A 23,251-nucleotide genomic window follows, 5' to 3' on the forward strand; every position below is an offset into this window, starting at 1 on the left:
GTAACACACTGAAAGCACCAGCAGATAGTTTACCTCAGATTTTTAAAACCAAATAACTAGCAATAGCATAGCCTAAAATCATATGAATTAATTATAGTTAAGTGCAACGTACAATTTTACTTTACTTTGGTTCAACTTCAAATCAAAATCAATTTAATTTATTCATGGTCTATAAAATATTTTACCTTGAGTGAATGAATGATTTTTTGCTAGGGCAGAATAAATATTCTAATTAATATTAAATTACGTTTTTCAGTTTCAACCAAGTCAAAACTATAATTTGAGGGAAATGTATAAATTTAGCTGAAATAAATACAGTCATTTTTTTAAGTTGGTTTAAAGTATAAATGTTTTCAGTGCATGACGTCTTCATTTTTTAAATCACCACTATCTTTTTTTCGGGTGTTGGACAAGACAGTGGTGAATATTTTTGAAAACTTCCACTTTGGTCACACTTTGTTTGTTGAATTTAGTTACATTGCACTTACATGCCAACTAATTCTTATTAGATTATAAGTAGACTGTTAGGTTGGGGTTGGGGTTAGGGTAAGTTGACATGTACTTGCAAAGTTTCTTATTGTCAGTTAAATGTCTGTTGAAGGAGTGACATCAACAGATATTAAGCAGACAGTCTACTAATACTCAAATGGACCATCAAAATAAAGTGTTACCTCTGATTTATCAATTTTCAGTCCCAAAATGCTGTTGTCGTGCAAATGAACGGGCAAAACCCATAAAAAGCTTTTGGCTGAAAATGTTGCCATGCCAATGCACCCTCATTCATTTAGGAGATGCTTTTATCTAATCTAAAGCAACACTTTTTTCTAATAACTTTTTAGATTTTTTAGAATTTGCTAAGAAATATGCAATGAAACATTAGAGGGGAACATGTGTGGGTGATTTTTAATGATTAATGATTTCATTGGTGATTGTATGCACCGCGTTGACTCTGAAAATGTGTGCAGTATCAGTATTTTATTATATTATAAAAAATCTAAAATGTTAATAAAATTTGTAAGAACTTGCAGTTTACATACATTTAATATGGTTTCTATGTATATAAAATAATTTAAAGAATACCTTATGTCTTTGACCCTTATATTATTATTATAATGAGTACACCAAAAGACATATATCTGATTCTGTCTCTTTGTATTTCTACCCATGCAGATGCCCATTGGCCAAAGCACAAAGTATCTTGAGAATCTGGAGCGCTGCTTTAATCCTGCAACAGGCGGCACTCTACAAAATACAGCCCTCATCAGCTGGATTCTCTCTCTTCTGAATTAACCACAGCTTCATCTGTCCTGCATATGAGATAGACCAACATGCATGCAAATATTTAATATGCTATAATAATATTAATGCCTTTTTAACAGCAAATAAAGTATATATTAAAAAAAAAAAAAAAATATATATATATATATATATATATATATATATATATATATATATATATATATATATATATATATATATATATATATATATATTTATATTATAAATTTACATTTAGCTATATTTCCCCCTTTTATTGATAAAAACCCACAGCTTAATCTGCACTAGATGAATGAGATAAATCAGTATACCCCAACTATTTATATTTAATGTGCTATAAAATTATTGATTTAACACCAAATAAAGAAGAAAGCACTAAAACGTATTAATTTATTTGTTTGTTTTTGGTGGAAGGCAAAGCTTTTGTTCTCCTTTTTACATTTCTGTTTACATCTGAAATCATGAACTCTTCACATTTCCCTTCAGAGTTTCAGTTCATCTTAAATACTATTGAAACATTAGTGGACGTAGGATATTTTATTCAGTCACATGAGATGTGTTTTAGTGCTGGGTAAAGCGTCTATAATTCTGTGTTGTGTGATTATGGGATTGATGCAAGTTATGATTGATTGAGCCAGGCTGAGCGGAGGTTCAGGAGGATCTGCACGTCACTCGGGGCCAGTTTGTAGATTCCCAGCTCATTGAGTGCAGATTCTGGACTGGACTGTTGATGGTTGGGAAGACTATCTTCTTCTGACTGTTTCAAAACGTCTAATAGCAACAGCGCCGGACCCACTTTTAGAGTCAAGATGATGCAGGCCTCCTTCACACTAACATGAGGAAGAGAGAAATAACAATGAGGTTTTTCTATCCATTATTTCAGAAACAGATTATACTATGAACCTTTTCAATGCTAGATTCTGATTGGCTGATAAACATGATAAGATTTGCAATTATTTTAATTGTAAATCCAGAGATAAAGTCATTCCTTTACTGAATTAGAGTTCCATGATACCTAAAATAAAAAAAAAATATCTTTAAAAATACAGTCAAAACATAAATTTAAAAAATGCTATGGATGTGTAAGCATGTCCTTGACACAAAAGCCGTTTGAAGACAAAAAACCTAATAAATGTCTTGAAATATAACATCTGAACAATGTTTTTAGGTTTGTTAACCTTAGTATAGATGTAATAATGTACTTTGGTCAATTAAATTATTAGAAGATAATGCATATAAACACTTTTAACAGGCTTTTGCTTCACTTGCTCTAAAAGTCTGGAACTTACTCCTCTATAATACGAGACATGCAGAATATTTTAAGGTGTTTAAGTCATTCTTGAAAACACACTTTTTTGGCTTGCCTATCTGTAAGGTGTGCATTTTCAGAGAGTGTTTTAGTGTTTTAAATGTTTTGACTGGTTACACTTTTACTGTTACACAATATTGTTTTATCCATGTATGTTTTTAGAGTTTTAAAGCACTCTTAAGAATTTAGTTCTAAAGGCACTATATAAAAATACATTTATTATTATTGTTATTTGCAGTGTGGCCAAATCATCACCTTGGCTATTCATTATTTCTTAGTAATTATAAATGAATTATAATAGAACAGGCAGTTTTCAAGTATTTCTTTCTTCAACACACTTACTGTTTGAAGAAGTTTTCTGGTCTCTTGCAGTAGTGTCCAAACAGAGGAAAAAGGTTTCTGGTCATGTCGTATTGAAGCTGTGCAGCGCCGCCTTCATTGAAATGGTTATAAAGGATGAGCTGAGGGATGAGAAACAAACACAGATGAACAACTGATGCCAATAAACTACTGCCTGCAGAATTCAGGTACAGGAAATCCTAGCTATTATAAAGAGATTGTTATAAAAATCAATATGTTTTAATTGTCCTGCATTAGGAGTCATTTACACAACACCATTTTCAATTATAAATGAAAAATATTTGTTGTATATTGGCCATTAGTTTACACAACAGTGTTTTGGGGCCTGAAAATCCAAAGTTTTCAAAAATGGCTGGAATGCATATTGCAGCATTTTTTATTTGTTTTTATGAATCCATGTGAATAAGGATCATTTTAAGAACATTGTCTTCTCCATATGAAATTTTACAAAAGCACACATATTGTCTGTAAACATATCCATAGTTTGAAGCTAATAATTATACTATTATCCACACTCTGGAATCTGAAGTTGCTATTTTTAAATACTTGTTAATACTTTCCTAATGCTAGAAAAATGTGTTTTTCAGATAAACACTGTTCAAATAAACTTTCTGTTTATCATAAAAACTTGAAAAATGTATCATTATTTGTTGGCACAAAAGGTAACACTTTACAATAAGGTTCATTAGTTTATGCATTTACTAACATGAACTAATCATGAACAACACTTGTACAGCATTTATTAATCATATTTGAACATTTACTAATGCATTATTAACATTCAAGACTATGCTTGTTAACATTAGTTAATGCACCATGAGTTAACATGAACTAACTATGAACTACTGTATTTTCATTAACTAACGTTTGTTAACATGAATAAATACTGTAGTAAATGTATTGTTCAGTGTTTGTTCATGTTAGTAAATGCATTACTTAACGTTAACTAATGAACCTTATTGTAAAGTGTGACCGCACAAAAATATAAAGCAGCACAACTTGACTTTCAGTATTGATAACAATAAAATAAATTGTATAAAACCCATAAAACAGACTTTTCAATTATGGCTTAACAAGTAAAGAAAGAAGAAGACTGACATCCTCATAGATGAAGCAGTCGAGTCTCTCAGCGAGGCCCTGCCAAAACATCTGAAATAGAGGAAGACACAACATCTGCTGCAGTTGGAGCAGGTGATCCCGCAGGCAAAGCATCATGGGACATGCAGAACTGGATAACGACATAGTGGCCTGGTCGCTTTGCGATGGCAAGGAGATCCATCTGAAACACATTCAGTTTAAACAAGGACAAATGTCAAAACAAAAGGTAGAGAAAGCAACCCAAAGATCACTCCTTAGACTGAAACCTTCCCAATTTCACAGCTTCCTAATATAGTTGAAGTCAGAATTATTAGCCTCCCTGAAGTATTAGCCCCCCTGTTTATTTCCCCCCCATTTTCTGTTTAATAAAGAGATTTTGTCAACACATTTCTAAACATAATAGTTTTTATAACTTATTTCTAATGACTGATTTATTTTATCTTTGCCTTGATGACAGTAAATAATATTTTACAACATATTTTTCAAGACATTTCTATACAGTTTAAAGTGATGTTTAAAGGCTTAACTAGGTTAATTACGTTAACTAGGCAGGTTAGGGTAATTAGGCAAGTTATTGTATAATAATAGTTTATTCTCTAGATTATCAAAAAGAAAATTAGAGGAGCTTGCTTATAGGGACTAACAATATTGACCTTAAAATGGTTTTTTAAAAATTAAAAACTGCTTTTATTCTAGCCTAAATAAAACAAATAAGACTTTCTCCAAAAGAAAAATGATTATCAGACATGCTGTGAAAATTTCCTTGCTCTGTTAAACATCATTTGGGAAATATTTAATAAAGAAATAAAAATTTAACTGTATATAAATTTAAATATTCAATAATTTTCCAGTAAAAATCTACAGTGAAAAACAGCATGTTGAATCAATTAAATATATATTACTAGCACATCTGCTGGCTGTATTTTTTTTTACTTATACCTGTCTTTGCAGTATGGCTGTGCCTTCTCCTTGACGTCTCTCATGACTGCGTCTAGTAATCGGCCCAGCATGTCTCCTCGCAGCCTCTCCAACAGAGCCAACAGTTCCTCAAACAAAGATCCCTCCAGAGAGGCCAGTCTGCCGCTCTCTGTGGCCCCTAAAGGGCCCAGGATTTCCTCGCCCACTGAAACTGCAGCCTGCTGCAACTGCAAGAAGAACTGAGACAAAATACCATACAAGTAAGCATTTCTGATCTCCATCAGGATGTAGAAAAAGGTTCATATTATTTTTATTATTCTATTTAATATAATGTGTTAGTAAAGTGTAAGGAAGACTCTTTCGTTTTATCTTCATTTTTGTTAAATAAATAAAATAATATACGTTATATTTTGTATAATTGATATTGTTTTTTTTTATATGTGAACTTTTAGAAATGTTCAAATTTAAAGAGCCTAAAATATCAAATGGTAACCCTTATTTAAAAACCAAACGAATATTCCTTATACACCTGTTCTTTGATCACATACAAGATTAAAGATCCTAATTTATTAAAAAACTTTTTTAAAATGCATATTTTGTAAAATATTGATATATTTACTATTTTAATATATTTTTTAAAATGCATTTAATTGTCATATCTGAGTCATTACTCCAGTCGTATATATATATATATATATATATATATATATATAAATTTATTTGACAAATAATAATAAATATTACATGTTATTATTAGATATGTACAATTATTTCATATATTATTTTATTTTCATTTCAATTTCCTCTGATATGTTTTTTGTTTTACATTGTGTTGTACAGTCATTTGACTATAAAAACTTTTTCAAATATTAATAAGCATCTATTTTTATGGTAATTTTAAGAAACTGGTATATTAAGAAACATTTTGGAAATTGCTACAACAATAAATTTATTATGAACCTGAAAAATGACACATTAACTACTGTTAATCAAAGTGTGGCTCAAAAGCACTTACAACATTGTCACCCCAGTCACTGAGAACAGTGGAGATGTAGTTGGCAGCGTTGAGGATGGCGGAGTAACGGGAGCTCAGTGGCTGTCGGGACTCTTCTTTCATGACCTGCGTGAGGCGGATACGAAAATCATCCACCAGCTCCTTCTGCAATGCCAGGAAACTGAGCTGAGCCCGCTGACATGGCAGAGAGCGGTATCGTTCTAAGGAGGAGGACAGCACAGGCAATCATAAACAAGTATTTCAACTTTATGGAAAGACACTGCAGGCAAAAACATGTCAATTTTGAGATTTTGGGTGATGTTGGCTTTTTATCAAGTCTTTCTTTTTGTTTAATGTAAAGACCACATCCAAAATACATTTAAAATGTTTCTTTAGTCACACTTAATCAATTTATGTCTGTAGATTTGGATTATAATACATATATTTATGCCCGTTTTCTCAAAATGCGTTATATTTTCTTCTGCACTGTGCTACAATTGAGTCAGAATTATTAGCCCCCCTGAATTTTTAGACCGCTTCTTTATTTTTTCCCCAATTTCTGTTTTACGGAAAGAAAATATTTTTAACACATTTCTAAACATAATAGTTTTAATAACTCATCTCTAATAACGGATTTATTTTATCTTTGCCATGATGACTGTAAATAATATTTGACTAGATGCTTTTCAAGACACTTCTATACAGCTTAAAGTGACATTTAAAGGCTTAACTGGGTTAATTAGGTTACCTAGGCAGGTGAGGGTAATTAGGCAAGCTATTGTATAACAGTGGTTTGTTCTGTAGACTATCGAAAAAAATATAGCTTAAAGGGGCTAATAATTTTGTCCCTAAAATTGTGTTTAAAAAAATGTAAAAAATGATTTTATTCTAGCCTAAATAAAACAAATAAGACTTTCTCCAGAAGACAAAAATATTATCAGACATACTTTGAAAATTTCCTTGCTCTGTTAAACATCATTTGGAAAATATTTTAAAAAGAAGTAAAAACTTTGAAGGGGGCTAATAATTCTGACTTTAACTGTATATGTCTCCATAACAGTTTTATTTACATCTGTTTTATTTAATTTTTTAATTTAAATTTAGATTTTTACTGAGAGATTTGTTCATAAGTAATCGCCAAAAAATATAGAACAAAATATATTTTATTACAGATGAGGATAAGGATATTTAAAAAGGATGAGCTTTTATCAATACCTGTGATGACCAGTAGAAGGGTCATGAAGGTCTCTGCACAGTCTGGTGCTTTGAGCTCATCCATATCAGTAATGTCTTTATATTGAGAGCTCCAGGCTCCTTCTGCAGACAGCATGGCGTCCACTTTCTCAACAGCCACTGGAGGGCGACATGCACGGTTTATTTAATTGTCGAAACTGAAAATTTGACTCAAGCACGTAGCATTCAGACTCACTCTTTCTCTCCACACTGAGCCACTTTTGAAACACGCTCTCCTCTAGCAATATGTGGAGGACACCGGGGTAAGCACGCGGGTAACTGTGGGTGCTGCGCAACTCTTTTTCAAACTGCAACACCTCGTCCACTAGATGGCAGAAGAGAGCGTCATCGTAGAGCAATCGAGGAGCATCGTGGGCAAGCTTTTCCTGCGCCAGAGTGAGCAGACCTCTGCAGAGCTCCACCTGGAGGACAGATTGAGAGGACATTAATAGCTAAAATTATCGCAAGTTGCGATATAATCGAAGTAAGGACACAACAGAGTAGGAGATCTTGGCTCTATTGAGAATTTTTACAATGACGTCACTTCACTTCGGCCTTTCCGCGATGCAGTGTATTAGTAGTTCTGTTTTGCCCATAAATGAATGGAATACTTCTCTGGAAACTTTACAAATGAAAATATTAAACGCATTTTGGGATTTAAGACAACGTTTTAATAGCTAAATAACAAAATCATTGGGAATGTATTTAAGTGCTTCTCTTCCAAAAATGCTTTCTGAGTTTGAAAATAATTGCGTTTAAGTTATTAAGAGGTAAGAAAAGTAAGCTATTTTTTAATTAAGGAAACTATATATTTGCAACTTTCTTACTTATTAATTCAGGTTATTTCCTGAATAATAATAATTTTTTACTTGCTGACAAGTACATACCAACTTCATCTGCATTACAGACAACAACACAAATCAATACGCTCCGTTTTAAGTCCCATTTTCTCCCATAAATCTTGGTGATCTGCAAGTTTTGTTTTTAGATGACAGATGAGATTCTAGTAAATATACTGGTGACTGTTTGAATGCTCTATGGGAGCTTTGTAAAGGGTACACTGCATGGAGTCATGTGAAAAGGCTCTTTTCCCTCACTGTCAATTGGACAAAGGCAGATCTAAATGTGAAATTGCAGTTGATTGTAAAAAAAGAGGCAGGATTTAAATCTTTAGTCTGCAAGTTTTGTGTCTTTGTCTCCATCTATCAATCCAGAGAAAACCTACCACCCAGATTAGAAAACATTATTACAATCTTACCAATGTGAATTGGGCTACGTTAAGGAAAAAGTTTTGAACACTGCTTGCTCAAATATTCATTCTGAATAGATTTTACTTTTAACTCAAAAATGTTATACTATACTTTAAATATAAATGCTAAATGATACTACATGTGTAAACAGCATCTAAAATGGTTTAGTTTGTCCTCTTTCGACCTCTTTCAGAGAGAGTTGAAAATTAATTTGACTGGATTATTTTGTAGTGTAATCGCGCATGTGGTTGAATGTGTTTGAAATCCAACAAATAGGTAAATAATCTCATAAATTTGTCTTTAACCAAATCGATGATAAACTTACCCTTGCGTTAACATTGCCTCCAGCACGATCCAATATAGGCTGAACCTTCTCATCCATAAAGTTGGAGTTGTTTCCCATCCAAATGAGGATCTGAGTCAAATACCACTCTGGCTGTAGACAGACAATTTAACTTTATCTTATTGTATGCATGATTATTAATCAATAGTTTCCCTATTCACAAACTATTTTTTAAGATATATGTTTTGCCTTTATTATAGGACAGAATGTTGACAGAAAGCAACGTTGGATAGAAAGCGAGAGAAGGGGAGATAGAAACAGCACTGATATTGCAGTGTGCAAATCTGCAATAGTCTCATGGCAAGATGATCTGCAATGTCATGTTAGGATTAATGTAACATGACCAGATTCTAATAATGTGAATGATTTGAAATTGTATGTGTTTACTGTAAGATTTCAAGTAAACTTAAACCATTTGGGCACAAGAAATTGCAAAAGTTAACCACTTTGAGATAAATTAATTGCTTATTTACAGTATGAAGAATATACAGTGTTAATTCAATTAAATTAAATTCATCTTTATTTCTATAGCACTTTTACAATGTGGATTGTGTCAAAGCAGCTTAACACTGAAGTTCTGTTAAATTGATTGTTACATTTTACATTTAATCATTTTTTTTAGGAGCATCTGCTGTTAGACTGCATGGAAAACTTTGAAGCACTGTTTATATACTGTATATATATATATATATATATATATATATATATATATATATATATATATATATGTTTTCATCACTGCTTTATTTAATTTTTGTATATTTTTATATTATGCAGATGCCTACAAAATCATCCCAATCAATGTAAAATTATTATTCCCAAACAGAGTTACTCAAGTCATCTAGTGAAATTATATTAATATCACAATATATATGGCAGAAAAACTAAAATCACAGTATCAGTTTTTTTTCCAATATTGTGCAGCTCTAGTCCATAAGTCAGGACTGGAACTGGGATGCCCACAGTGTAATTGCACAATATGATCGTGCACTGCCCACTAAGCTGTCAGAGCAAATTTTTTAACAGAATGAAAAGGAGTTTTGCTTTTAGACTGAATAGACTTAAATAACAAACTGAGTAGTTAATGACCTTGCTTAAGCTGTTGGTCTGACGGTTTCCGGTGAAGTGATACCTGAACCTTTTGCTAAGGGGAAGCAGCATGATCTGAATGGGCAGCGAGAGTGGAGGAGTCTGGGACTGTCCAGGACGAGATGATGTTTCTTTATTCTCTGATATAAGGTCATCACTTCAGCAGCTGTTAGGGAAAATGATCACCTTTGCATCTTGAAAAATAAATTAATTAATAAATGCACAGTAACACTTTACAATATGGGACACTTGGTTAATGTACATCAAACAAAGCAAAAAAGGTTGGTCAGTATTTGATGTCTCACTTTAATTGTAAAAATGGTGATGAAAATTGTAATATTTGTATATTATAAAGTTTTAATATCTTTTAAAATACAAATAATAAAAAATAAAACAATATAAATGAAATAAAACAATATATACACAAGTTAAAAAAATACTAAAAATAGTAAATAAAAATACTTTAAAATAAAAAACTGACAGTCCTATTAACATCTCATATACTGTAGTTTATCTAAAATCTAGTTGAAAATTTAACAAGGAATATTAACTTTTGCATAATTCTTTGCGAGCCTGGATCAGTCTGACACTCCAGTGACATACACTGAGAAACTGCATCAGTACTGAAGTCTATTCAGCAGAATATTAAGGATACGAGGTCTGTAGAGACAGAAGCTGGGAGACGAGCAGCTCCAGCTGGCTGTTGAGCTCCTGTGCGTTTGCTGGAGGAGAGAGAGTCTGTGTCGGGGCTGAGATGAACGGCCAGTGTAACTGCGTCAGGACTTCCTCGAAATCACTGAAACACAACTAAACATTTAGCATCATCTCAGAAGCATTTATACTAACTCTAAACGTCCTGTGAGTTTCACACCTGGTCAGTTTGTCTTTAAGGATCTTGTGCCAAAACCGAAGTGTCTCTCTGAGGAAAGCCTGCAGGTGGAGACAGCCTGACTCCCTCAAATCCATATCCAGAGACGCCATACTGTCAATGGCTCTGACCGCATCCCACACACTATTGGTCATCAGATACTGCTGGATACTGTCACTGATGCAGCATAAAAGAAGCAAAGAAAAAAAATCTCTGTTACGTTATTATAATTTTTTAGGCAATACACTGTATGTGTCGAACTGAGTTCCTGGAGGGCCGCAGCTCTGCACACTTTAGTTCCAGCCATATTTAAACAAACCAGATCCAACTATTTGAGTTCTTCAGGCTGGTTTAAGACCTACAGGTAAGTGTGTTGAAGCAGGGTTGGAACTAAACAGTGCACTAAACCGGCCCTCCAGGAACTCAGTTTGACACCACTGCTGTATAGGTGTACAGGGAAAGAAATGAGGTAATAGTTACTGGATCACTATACTTGTGCAGTTGATTGATTATATTAAAATAGGCATTGTTTAATTAAATGTAGGCTAATTTGCATACAATTCTAGCAGAAAAATCTGAAGTAGTTTTTTTTACAGGGGAGATTCGGGGAACCTCTTTTATCACTCCATAATTCAGAAAAAAAAAACAGCAAACAGACAAGGAAATATACACATTTGCAGGTTTTTGTGGAATAAATTGTTGTTTATTAAAAATGAGGCAAATTATGTATGAGCAAATCCATCTGTGACTATATACAGTTGAATAATTAGCCCTCATGAATTATTAGTCCGTTTATAATATAATAATTTCTAATTGAAACTGAATTTTTTTATTTTTGCCATGATGTCAGAACATAATATATTGACTAGATATCTTTCAAGATACTAGTATTCAGCTTAAATTGACATTTAATGATTTGTTCTTTAGACAAATTGAAAAAATAGTTCTTAAGGGGGCTAATAATATTTACCTTAAACTGGTTTTTAGAAAATTTAAAACTGCTTTTGTTCTAGCCGAAATAAAACAAATAAGGCTTTCCCCAAATGAAAAAATATTATAGGAAATACTGTGAGAAAATCCCTGTTCTGTTTAACATAATTTAAGGAAATATTTGAAAAATAATTAAAAAAAGAAAAAAAAAAAATCACTGGAGGGCTTTATGAAAACAAGAGGACTTCAAGAAAACAGCTTTAAAAAATATGTATTGTAACAGAAAAGCACAAACATAAACGGACTAAGTACAATAAATGTAGCAGTTTATTGTATGCACATAACATATTGCTTATATTAAAAACCCTGTTACGAAATATAAAAATCGACAGCTTTTTTTGTTTGTAGAGTCTTGCCGTAACCCCCTGATATTTACCTGAGCTCTTCAATACGTGCCAGGCATTGCAGGTACTTCATATGTTTCTCTAATGTGTCCAGCTGCCCCAGGACCTGCCCGATGCTGTCAGTCCAGACCTGTGCACCCTGCAGATGCTGCTGCAGTTTGTTAGACAACAGCCTCTCGTTCTCCAGTAGAGACTCCAGCTTCTTCTGAGACTCCTCTGCTGCACGCAGAGCTGCAGACACACGCAGCGGCCCCGAAGACGACACTGTCTGCACCTGCATGTACGAATCACAACAGATAAGTCATCCTGTAGCAGTATAACTGATTTATATAATGATGCATGCTTATTGACATCATTTACTTACAATTCACTTGTCATCAACCCGTTTCTCTTCAATGCAAAAAAGATGTTTTTAAAAAATGTTGAAAACTGGTTACCATTGACTTCCATAGTATTTGTGCTACTATGGACGTCAATGGTTACCCATTTTCACCATTCTTCATAATAACTTGCTTTGTGTTCAACAGAAAAATGATGAAACTCATAAAGGATTGGAACCACTTGAGAGTGAGTAAATAGTTATAATTATAATAATTTTAATAGTTTTAATAGTTATAAAAATAAGTTATAATACTAATAATAATAATTCTTATATATTTATATATTTTATATATATTATAAATATTATATATTTATTTTATAAATGTTACACATTTATATACTATATAATTAATATAATTATTAAATTATTTATAACAATTAATAAGTACATTTTTATTTTTGGATGAACTATCCCTTTAACTTTGATTATCTAGGATTAATGCTTAAAAATAAAAATAAAGTTAAATAAACTAAAAATATTAAATAAAATTTTATTAATAAATAAAAATAATACATGAAACAACCGTTAAATACGTTGTTTATAATAAGTCAAAAAGACTTAAGTTGCAATAAATGCACACAAATGTTGCATTAATTTCCTTTTTTATTTCATTACTTTTTATTCTAAAGGGGATTTGGGGGAAATGATGGAAGCTAAACTGTTTTGGTTACATTTGAATTATTTAATAGACTAACTAACTAAATAACTAACTAACAACAAACATACAAATGTATATTTATCTATATTTAAAATTTTTAATAGGAAGCTATACAATATTATATTTGTGCATATACACCAAATATGGAGCTTATCTAACAAAAGAACTTATGATAATGGTCCAAAAACTAGTACACCCAAATTGATATGTTATAGAAAAATATTAAATACAAATTTAAAAAAAAGGAGGAAAAATCAAGAGAAGCAAAAAAATAATAATAATTTTTAGTTGAAATTTTGTAAGTTGTATTTTTTTCAATATTTTGCTTGAATTTATTCGTATTATCTTTCAATTTCTCAATATGTTTGATGATGAAAGTATTATTTTAATAAGTATATCTGTTGTATAAATTAGTTTAGTTTAAATGCACCAAAATACATTGCCTATATTTACTGCGAAATGGATAAAATTATTCATTTTCAAAACTCAATTATGCTGAGCACGGTACATACATACATTCATACATTCATACATGCAGTGAAAGTCACTGAGGACTAAATAACCAGCATTATGGACTATTTATTTTATCCTTTGCAACTTCCATGGAAAAAATTATGTAGAGCATTGTAACAAAATGAGGAGTAACAGATGACAGAATGATCTTTTCTATTCCTTGATCAGTATTGGGTGAATTTTGTCTTAAACTTTAACATATAAAACATTTCACTTGTAAGCTGCTTTGAATAAAAGCGTCTACTCTACGTTATATATATATATATATGAACTCGTAATAAATCCTTTGTACAGAGCATTTCTTTCTTTATTTACCTGCTCTTCTAGCTGCTTGTTCTCTAATGTCAGTTTCTCCAAAAGCCCAGACACCTTCTTTAGCGACTTCAGATCTCCACCGATCTCCTTCTGCACAAGAGCAACTATATCGTCTTCAGGGTTTCCATCTTCTGAAGGAGAGTCAGATTTAGTGCTGTCTACTAGTTTCAGATCAGAAAGAACCATGTTACTGTGGTTGTTGTGCTCCATCATAGGCGCTGCCATGTTGCTCGACACGTCATCAGTGGAGTTTGTTTTTGAGGCTCCCTCTAGTGGCAGAAAGGTGTAACACACAATTTTTTACTGTCGTATTTCTGCCACAATTATTGAAGGAATTGTTTACCCCAAAATCAGGGTCGGATGTAGTTATTTGGGTACCCTAACCATTCGAGCCACAGGACCTGGAAGTCCTATAGTAATATCCACACTTTTTAAAATTGTATTTACTTGTTCATTTAGGTGTTTTTTTATGTAACCCAGTCTTGCTGTCATATTTTTATCTTAACGCAATCTCTACATTTTAAAAGATTTGTTTACTTAAAACAAATTCCCAACTAAACAAAAAATCATTTAACTAATTTTTTTTTAAGAGTAAATTTTCATCTGATTTGACTGCTGGACTGGTCCATGGTTGGGGGTGGGGGTGACACATTTGCACAGATGTACTAATTAAGGTAAATTTGTGTTTATAAAATATAGAAAATGTCATTATATAATTTATAGAAATGTCTGGGTATTTGGGGCCCTAAGCCACTGCTTACCTTACTTGTTTGTTAAATCCACAGCAACCCAAAATTAATTTTTCCTTATAATATACTCACACTCAAGTGGTTTTAAAATGTTAAACAGAAAACAAGATATTCTGACGAATGCAGGGGAAAAAGCAGACATTTGACTTTCAAAGTACGAACAAAAATACTATGGAAGTAAATGACATTGTTCATTATATGTTCCTTTGTGTTCAACAGAAAACAGAAACAAACCGGTTTTAAACATGATGATGAGTAAAAGGATTTTCATTTCTGGGTAAACTAACTTAACATTACCTCTTTAATAATCGAGATAAAATAGTAAGCATTGGTTAGAATCGCGATTAATGTTAATTAAATGGATAATTGATAATTATGAATATAAATTAATCAAACATTAAAACAAAATATAATATATAAATATTAATAGTGTTAGCATAAAATGTACAGTTCACAAATGTGAACATTTTATTAATATTTTATTGGTTATTGATTAATTAACAATTATCAATAGGAAACAACAGTTATTTAGATTATAATAAACAATGCAAACAGTAAAAATATTATATATACATTTACAGTGCTCAGCATATATAAGTACACCCATCACAAATCTCTCTTTTAAATTCATATTTTTATAGGAAGCTAGACAATATTATATTTGTGCATATACATCAGATTAGACAATGCTGAAGCCAAATCTGAAGTTTATCTAACAGAATAACTTATGATAACGGTCTAAAAACTAGCACACCCAAATTTATATGTTATAGAAAAAATATTAAATACAAATAAAAAAGGAAAAATCAAGAGAAGGACAAATAAAAAAAACTTAGTTGACATTTTGTAGGTTGTAATTTTTTTGCAATATTTTGCTTGAATGTAATTGTATGTCTTTCAATTTCCAAAAACGCTTGGCGACTAGAATAGTATTTTAATAAATATATGTGTTTAATAAATTTGTTTCGTTTAACTGCACCAATATACTGCACTTGCTTCACCTGAGGCTCATCAAGGGAGCTATGATTGCAGCGTTTGGCGTGCTGCTTGCTTTTCCTTTTGTTTTGATGTTAATGTTTTTGTTTCCTTTAGCGCTTATAGTCCACTGCCATGGATACTTTCACTACTGACTTTCACCAATAAAGATCCTACGATGCTATGCGTATTTTTGAAAAGTGTGTTTGTTTGTTTTTGTTATTAAATTATTTATTTTTGTTATTGACTGCTCTGTTTTGTCTCTGATTAATATGACTATTAACTAGTGTATTATATTTATTAAATCAAACAAAATGTATCGCGATTTATTTTTAATAATTATGAAAATGTTAACTCATGAATATTAATACACGTAATTGCGTAACGGCTGTGCTGAACACGAAAAATCATAACCGTTGACGTAATCTCATTAACATTCATGAGCTGAGGCTGCGTCCGAAATGAATTCGCAATCGCAAACTGCTCGATTTAGGCTTTGGTGGTCATTTCTGTGCGACTGGCAAGGGGGACGAAGACATTTATTTCCACAACAAAGCGGCACGTCTTTGTTTATCAACATTCGCACGCTTTTTTTTTTTTGTTATGAAAATGTAAGTTCAACTAGTTGCTGACAACGACGTAACGGTAGTTTTAAGGCGGCCATCTTAAATAACGAAACCAAGCCACAAATAACGCAAAATAAGATGTAAACGAAGTTAATACGACGACCAATTTACGCGTAAAAAGATATATCACCAAAAAGTTGCCTTTGTATTTACACTTTATTCGAAAAATGTGTGGATATTTGACAAACATTTGCTTTATTTGTGCGTGGCAATGATAACATTGTGTTTGGCGTACATTTGACACCGCTGTCACCACGGTTAGTGCTGTAAAAGCAGTTATACAGTATTTCATGTCTTATCCCGGTATTGTGGTCGTGCACAAGACATAAATCGGCCAAACTGTTATTTCTTGGCTCATTTAGTCGCAGGAGTCTCTGGCGCAAGTGTCTGTAGGCCTCCTTGATACACTTCTCTGGTTTGAGGTTTCCTGACAAGACTTTGACAGCGCTCTGCTTGCCTTGGATGGCTGAAAGGACATAAGTTGTTAAGGATCTTGAGGTTTCAGAGTGTTTGCCAAAGTCAATTCTGGCCTGAGCAACGGCTGTATGATGTTTCTTAAACTGGCACATTATACCAGTCCAGCTGAGCATGGCAGTCAGCATCAAAACACAGTGCCTTCAGGTTTATGTACAGCATCCTGAAAACTGGGGCGCCTTCTGCTGTACAACAGAGCCAAGATAAAGAAGAAGACTGGTGAGTCTGATTGTGTTTTGTTCGTGGGTTGTTAGAATAAGTAAAAAAAATAATACATATATCAATTCACATTATGATCTATTGATATGTGGATAATGTTTGGCTGGCTAGTGTAAAATATACTGTATATAATAATGTGGATATGAATTTACTTTTATTCTTTAAGCAGATACATTTTCTTCTCCAAAAAAAACTTACCGATGAAGAATACAATGTATTTAGGGTCCCAACAAGTAGTAGTATTAATATGTATATTTTAAGACAATTTATTTGCCCTCCTGTAAAAATATTCTTGTTTTTCAGATATTTCCCAAGTGCTGTTTAAAGGAGATTTTTTTTTACATTTTGTAATTGGTCTTGTAAAAGTACTTTTGTGTTTGTCATTATGACTGTACATACTATTGTCTTATAATTTTGAAATATACTAGTATTCAGGGCTGTGCGATATGTCAATTCAGCATTGATTTTTCAGTATGCGCATTTGCAATAGTCCCATCGCAGAATGTGCAATGCTGAGTCTGGATTATAGTTGACCAGGATCCACAGTTTAGAATAGGGCTGCACGTTTCTGGATAAACATGCGGTATTGTTAAGTATTGCGATTAACAATATTTTTTACAATATATATTTTCCAAAGAAAAATGTTTTTTTTTTTTTTTTTATTAGCTATGTTTTTAAATAATTTATTTATTTATTAACCATATGTATTTATGTATGTTTTTGGTAAGTTTATATGTTCAAATTGATTAAACTAATACTTTTTAAATAAAAATCTCGAAAGTCTCCCTTTTCATTAAGGATGTTCCGATCAGGATTTTTGCAGCTACCGAGTACCAATTCCTTGTCAAGGGGATCAGCCGATATCAAGTACCGATTCTAATGCTTCAAGTTTTATAATGCACAAAGCACATTTTTCCTCCAAGTATGATACTTCAGTGGAGATCTCTCCTTACCTAAGAGAATAAATTAAAGATGTTGTATTCCTTAAACTTGTCTCTTGTAACCATTTAGTGTGGGCATTTAATGGTCAGAAGCGGATTTACAGAAAATAATCGATAAAACATCAAAACAAATGTTAAAAAAAATCTTTAACAAAGCAATTTTAAACATTGCAAATGATGAAAGAAAAATTCAACATGTCTCAATGAAGTTTGAAGTGCAAATTTGATGCATAAGAAGTTGAAATGCACACCTATAAATCCAATATAGGTCCGAAATAGGTCCGTAAACTACTGTTTGTGTTATGGATGTGACAAAAAAAGTCTGTGAGTTTACAGTATACAAAATACTTGGTAGAAATTCTGTGAATTAAACTGCACAACCCCAAAGAAATAATGTTAATCAAAAAGATATGAGTCAGCTCACTATAGAACAAACATGATTGATTTTATTTGATTTTACATTTTTGCATTTATGAGGAAAAAGTGTCGTTATGGATGCAACACTTTTCTGTTATGGATGTGACGAATGTGAAATTGCCACTTGTGTGATTTTAGTAAATCAAATATAATATTTTGAAACATTGACATTATTGTTGAAAACACTGAAACTGTTCTCTTATGCAAAAAGATTTCAGTTCTTATATGTTCTCTGCTTATAAACTCGTAAACAATCAATTATGATCAGATTATGATTAGAGAGTATCGGCCAGATTAGAGAGTGCAGATTTATCGGAGCATCCCTACTATTCATATCTTATCACTATATTAATTATCACATTTATATGTTATTCAGTAATGCTTTTATTAAATAAAATGTTTTTGGTAAAATGGAAAAAAATACTGTATTACGTATTTCTGTGTTATAAATATATTTTGTATGTGGTATGTTAAACGTATAATTTAAAATAATACTAAAATAACATTCGTCTGTAACAGAATATTACTAATGTGCATTCACACATATTATAAAGCAATTGATGTTAATACACTTACACAAATGTAATCAACTATAATCGCGTGTGTGTGTGTGTGTGTGTGTGTGTGTGTGTGTGTGTGTGTGTGTGTGTGTGTGTGTGTGTGTGTGTGTGTGTGTGTGTGTGTGTGTGTGTGTGCACATGTGTGTATTTTCCCATGTTGTAACTTAGCATTTTAATATCTCAAGTTTATCTCAATTATTATTATAATAAAAAAGCAAAAATGGTAATGAAATACATTTTCACAGCAAGAATAACATTTTTAAATAGAAAATATTTAGTTAAATATATCTCCAATTGTTGTGTGCCAGAAAACACATTGCATATGTTTAATATATTTTTTCATAGTATTATAATAATAATAAAAAATGAGTGAAACTACAATAAAAGACAGTGAATTTATTTTGCAGTTTCATCTATGTATCAAATATATGCATCATTTAACAGTTGTCTTTGTTGTTGTTTTTCTTACTAGATCGTGACCTACCAGTCAGAACAGTTGTTCCCCAAAGGCATTTGCAGCCTTTTCAAGCTGTCAGACGACAATGAAAAATGAGCCAGTCAAGTGTACTACATCCATGCAGGGCTATCGGCAGAGCAGGGGGGCAATCAAGAAAACGTCCCAGGACCACTGATGAGCACAGCTTACACATTCGCCTACCCCTGGGGAGAAGCAGCCCAACCATTAAAAATCTGCTCTGTTTCAGTGATGGCATGGCAGATTGACAGTGTGACCCTCCCAGTCTGAGTCAGGCAGTGAAACCAACAGTGCTGTCAGCCCAGGAAAATATGAATCCACCACAGAAATGGTACTGTTTATAGGAAAACCTTTGCACCATCTGAACCAGCTCTGCACCTTTTGTAGAGTTCATACCAAAAACTTGTATGTTTACCTCTAAGCAACTAATCTTAAAAAAAGAAATCTGTAGTTGTGACTGAGATGCTATCAGCAGTATTTAGTGAAGAATGTGGGTGGCCACCAATCTGTCTGTCACCATCTTTGTTGGAGAAACAAGATGATTAATCTGCCAGATACAGTAAAACCAAACAGTATTTAAGGAAAGACATATCTGCAGATAAATATAGGATTTAAGAAATAGTTATCATCTTACATTAATATTTAATACTTAAAATATGCTTAAAAGACATTATTTAATTACATATGTTCTAATTTGCTCACATTTCTTGTATGGATAGAGACGGGTAAGATTTTTTGTATGGTAGAAAAGGTTTTTACTGATCTTTTCTATTTTTTTATCACTAGTTCAGAAAGTACTGTAACCTGACAGAAGTAATTAGGCAACTTTCAAGTTTTTTTTTTTTGCAGAATAAAATGTTATGTAAATAAATATACCCCTTTGTAAAGCCTTTTAAATACAGATAAGAGTAAAACTTTGGTTTGATGTATGTAAGTGTGACTAAAGATGATATTTATGATTCAGTGCTGGAGAAAATAATAAAAATATGTTAAAAATTACATTTGTATAATTTGAATATTTTTTTAAATATAAAAATATGCCTAAGAATTGTTTAAAAATACATTATACTGAAAAAAAGCTAAAAACCACTAAATATATGTTGTCTTGCTGTATCTGTTATGCTTTTGTCATTGGTAATGAAATTTTTGCCCTTATTTATCCAGGCTGGAACCATATGTTCATTAGGTGTACAGCTGAGCCAAATTCATCATAGTAAGGTACAGTAATCTCTTTCACCACTGAATGAAGGTCATAGCAATGCAAACATACAGCAGCACTCCATAATCCCACTTTACAGTCTATCTGTGCAGTTATCAGTAGTGTGATCAAGTGGCAGTGGGTGACCAGGGGAGTCAGTGCTGTTCAAAACACAACTGGCAGCATGTTTTCCCCACATTCCTCACCCAGCTGTTTGCGTGTGAATAGAGGGGCTGCAAAAGATTGCGTGAGAGAGAGGGAGTGTGTGTGTGTGTGTGTGTGTGTGTGTGTGTGTGTCTGTCCTTGTGTGTCTGTTTTCCTGTGGTGTAGCTTGGCATGTTAATATCGCTGATTTAAGTATCAAGCAGAATTAAGTATTATGGAGTTGAATCAGGTTTTGACCCACATAGAAACATCACTACATTACTTTACAAAGATATTATGTCTATTTTTAATGAATCTGGTAAATGTACAAACAGCATACATTCTAATATTATAATTAACATTAATATTATTATTGTACTGGTGTTGTTTTAATTATTTATTGAAAAGAAATATATGTTATATTTAGGGCAATTAAATTTCATTAAATATGGGTTAAATATAAAGAGTTCAGATGCAAAACCCTGTAAGTATCATCTGAAATTTTCTTTTAAAATTAGCATTTGTCTCAGTCTCATGTCGTGATTTAGTAATTTCCTCTGTAAGGCAAAGAGTAGGTTATTTTCAGCAATTTTAACATGAAATAACTGAACATAAACATAAGAGGCAGTGAAAAATGCTCATTGTAGAAGAAAATTCTAGATGGAACTCTATATAAAAAAACAAATGACACTGAAATGTATTATACACACAATAAAAATATTGTTAAATATAAAAAATTAGTTTTAACATTTATATTGAGTTTGTTGCGAGGGGGTTGGTAATGTTGCAAAATAAAAATGACATTAATGATAATATTTATATTAATGTATGCACATTTTGAGTTGTGCTTAAAAAAAATAAAAATGCTAAATGTTGGTTAAAAGAATTGAATTGAAATGTTAAGTATGTGCAATTAAATAATAATAAAATTATAAAATAATAATAATAATTTTTGGTTTGCTGCCGAGTTTGACATGGCTGGGATGAGAATCAGCACCTCCAAGTCCAAGGGCAAGGTGCTCCACCGGGAAAAGGTGGTTTGCCATCTCCAGGTTGGAGGAAAGTCCTTACCCCAGGTGGAGGAGTTAATGTATCTTAGGGTTTTGTTCACGAGTGAGGGAAGGATGGAACGTGAGATTGACTGGCGGATTGGTGCAGCAGTACTGCAGTCGATGTACTGACCCGTTGTGGTAAAGAAGGAGCTGAGACGAAAGGCAAAGCTCTTGATTTACCGGTCAATCTACGTTCTTACTCTTACCTATGGCCATGAGCTTAGAGTCATGACCGAAAGGACAAGATCTCAGATACAAGCAGCTGAAATGAGTTTACTTCGAAGGGTGGCAGGACGCACTCTTATGGATAGGGTGAGGAGCTCTGACACCCGAGAGGAGCTCGGAGTAGAGCTGCTGCTTCTCCAAATCGAGAGAAGTCAGCTGAGGTGGCTCGGGCATCTGTTTCAGATGCCTCCTGGACGCCTACCTAGGGAGGTGTTCCAGGCATGTCCCACCGGGAGGAGGCTTCGGGGAAGACCCAGGACACGCTGGAGGGACTATGTCTCTCGGCTGCCCTGGGAACGCCTTGGGATTTCCCTGGAGGTGCTGGAGGAACTGTCTGGGGAAAGGGAAGTCTGGGGTTCTCTCCTAAGACTGCTGCCCTCACAACATGGCCCCAAAAAACCGGCAGAAAATGAATGAATGAATGATTAATAATAATAATAATATTAATTATAAACTACAACAATATTTTTATTATATTGATATTAATGTTGTTGTTGTTGTAATAAAAATATTCAAATGTTTTAAAATGCACATAATTAATAGCAATTATTTTAACCAATATTTATTATTTTTGTTTTTATTAAGTATAATTTAGAATTGCATACGTTGGTAACACATTATTTATTTATTTAAATGTTAAGTTATAATCCTTTTTGCTGCATTTTTAAAATGTAAATGATAAAAGAATGTATTTCTTATGTATTTAATTTTTTGGCTCAAATATTTTGTCACTTAACACAAGAGGAAACATGAGGCTTCTAAAGAGTCAAAGAATATGTTCTTGTGTTCTTCATTTGCCATATTTTGCAACATTGTGTAAATTTTCTTCTTAAATTTAGTTAGAAACTAAAGCTGCTGATTTTGCCGTACACTATTAATCTCGATGCTTGAGTCTCTGAGGATTAAGAAATGATGGGATCATTATTCGTGGTATGTTTGTGCATGTGCAGGGCTCTGGTGTGGAATGTCTGCATGTGCGTGTGGCTGTGGAGAATTCGCTTATGGGGCCAGTGGTCCCACGGGACGCTGTTATGAGTTACAGGCTCTCCTGTGGACCAGGCAACAAAAAAAAAAGACAGTAAAGAACTCTATTAGAGTGGTCTTTTGATCTAGTGCTGCTTTGACATTCCAGTTGAGTTAATAAACAGTGTAACAAGTCACCATAAAAGCTGAAACATTACTAAAGTCAACAGTAAATCAGTTCTTAAAATAAAATAAAAAATTATTGTTGAGAGAAGTCACGCTTCTGACTGG

General features: G+C 32.7%; 2 protein-coding genes and 1 long non-coding RNA gene across 12 annotated transcripts in view; 2 read left to right on the plus strand and 1 right to left on the minus strand.

Annotated features, from left to right (window-relative positions):
* The window catches only part of cfap54 (cilia and flagella associated 54), a 43,643-nt gene extending 42,235 nt beyond the window's left edge, over nt 1–1,408 (plus strand). Inside the window, exon 69 of the mRNA NM_001423554.1 lies at nt 1,171–1,408. Coding sequence (NP_001410483.1) covers nt 1,171–1,290 — 120 coding nt within the window. The 3' untranslated portion in view covers nt 1,291–1,408. The remainder of the gene's footprint in view (nt 1–1,170) is intronic.
* Nucleotides 1,409–1,800: 392 nt separating this feature from the next.
* Nucleotides 1,801–14,204, minus strand: rint1 (RAD50 interactor 1). The gene is given in 13 exon segments (NM_001045003.2): nt 1,801–2,108; nt 2,930–3,048; nt 4,046–4,226; nt 4,985–5,202; nt 5,979–6,178; nt 7,173–7,310; nt 7,387–7,612; nt 8,766–8,876; nt 9,873–10,029; nt 10,528–10,668; nt 10,744–10,917; nt 12,107–12,348; nt 13,943–14,204. Coding segments are annotated over 13 exon segments (2,343 nt in total). The 5' UTR covers nt 14,168–14,204; the 3' UTR covers nt 1,801–1,897.
* A 1,901-nt stretch (nt 14,205–16,105) lies between these two features.
* Nucleotides 16,106–23,251, plus strand: part of LOC147844698 (uncharacterized) — a 101,941-nt gene continuing 94,795 nt past the window's right edge. For 3 of the 10 annotated variants that reach the window (XR_015483099.1, XR_015483104.1, XR_015483103.1), the window contains exons 1-4: nt 16,106–16,985; nt 17,997–18,059; nt 19,376–19,709; nt 20,543–20,596. This is a non-coding gene — a long non-coding RNA (uncharacterized LOC147844698). Of the gene's footprint in view, nt 16,986–17,783; nt 17,908–17,996; nt 18,060–19,375; nt 19,710–20,542; nt 20,597–23,251 lie in introns of those variants that run through there. The other 7 variants (XR_015483098.1, XR_015483101.1, XR_015483100.1 and 4 more) reach the window with 4 other exon arrangements.

The sequence above is a fragment of the Danio rerio genome, chromosome 4 (genome assembly GCF_052040795.2).
Source record: "Danio rerio strain M-AB ecotype USA chromosome 4, GRCz13ab, whole genome shotgun sequence".
In the NCBI taxonomy this organism is placed as follows: Eukaryota; Metazoa; Chordata; class Actinopteri; order Cypriniformes; family Danionidae; genus Danio; species Danio rerio.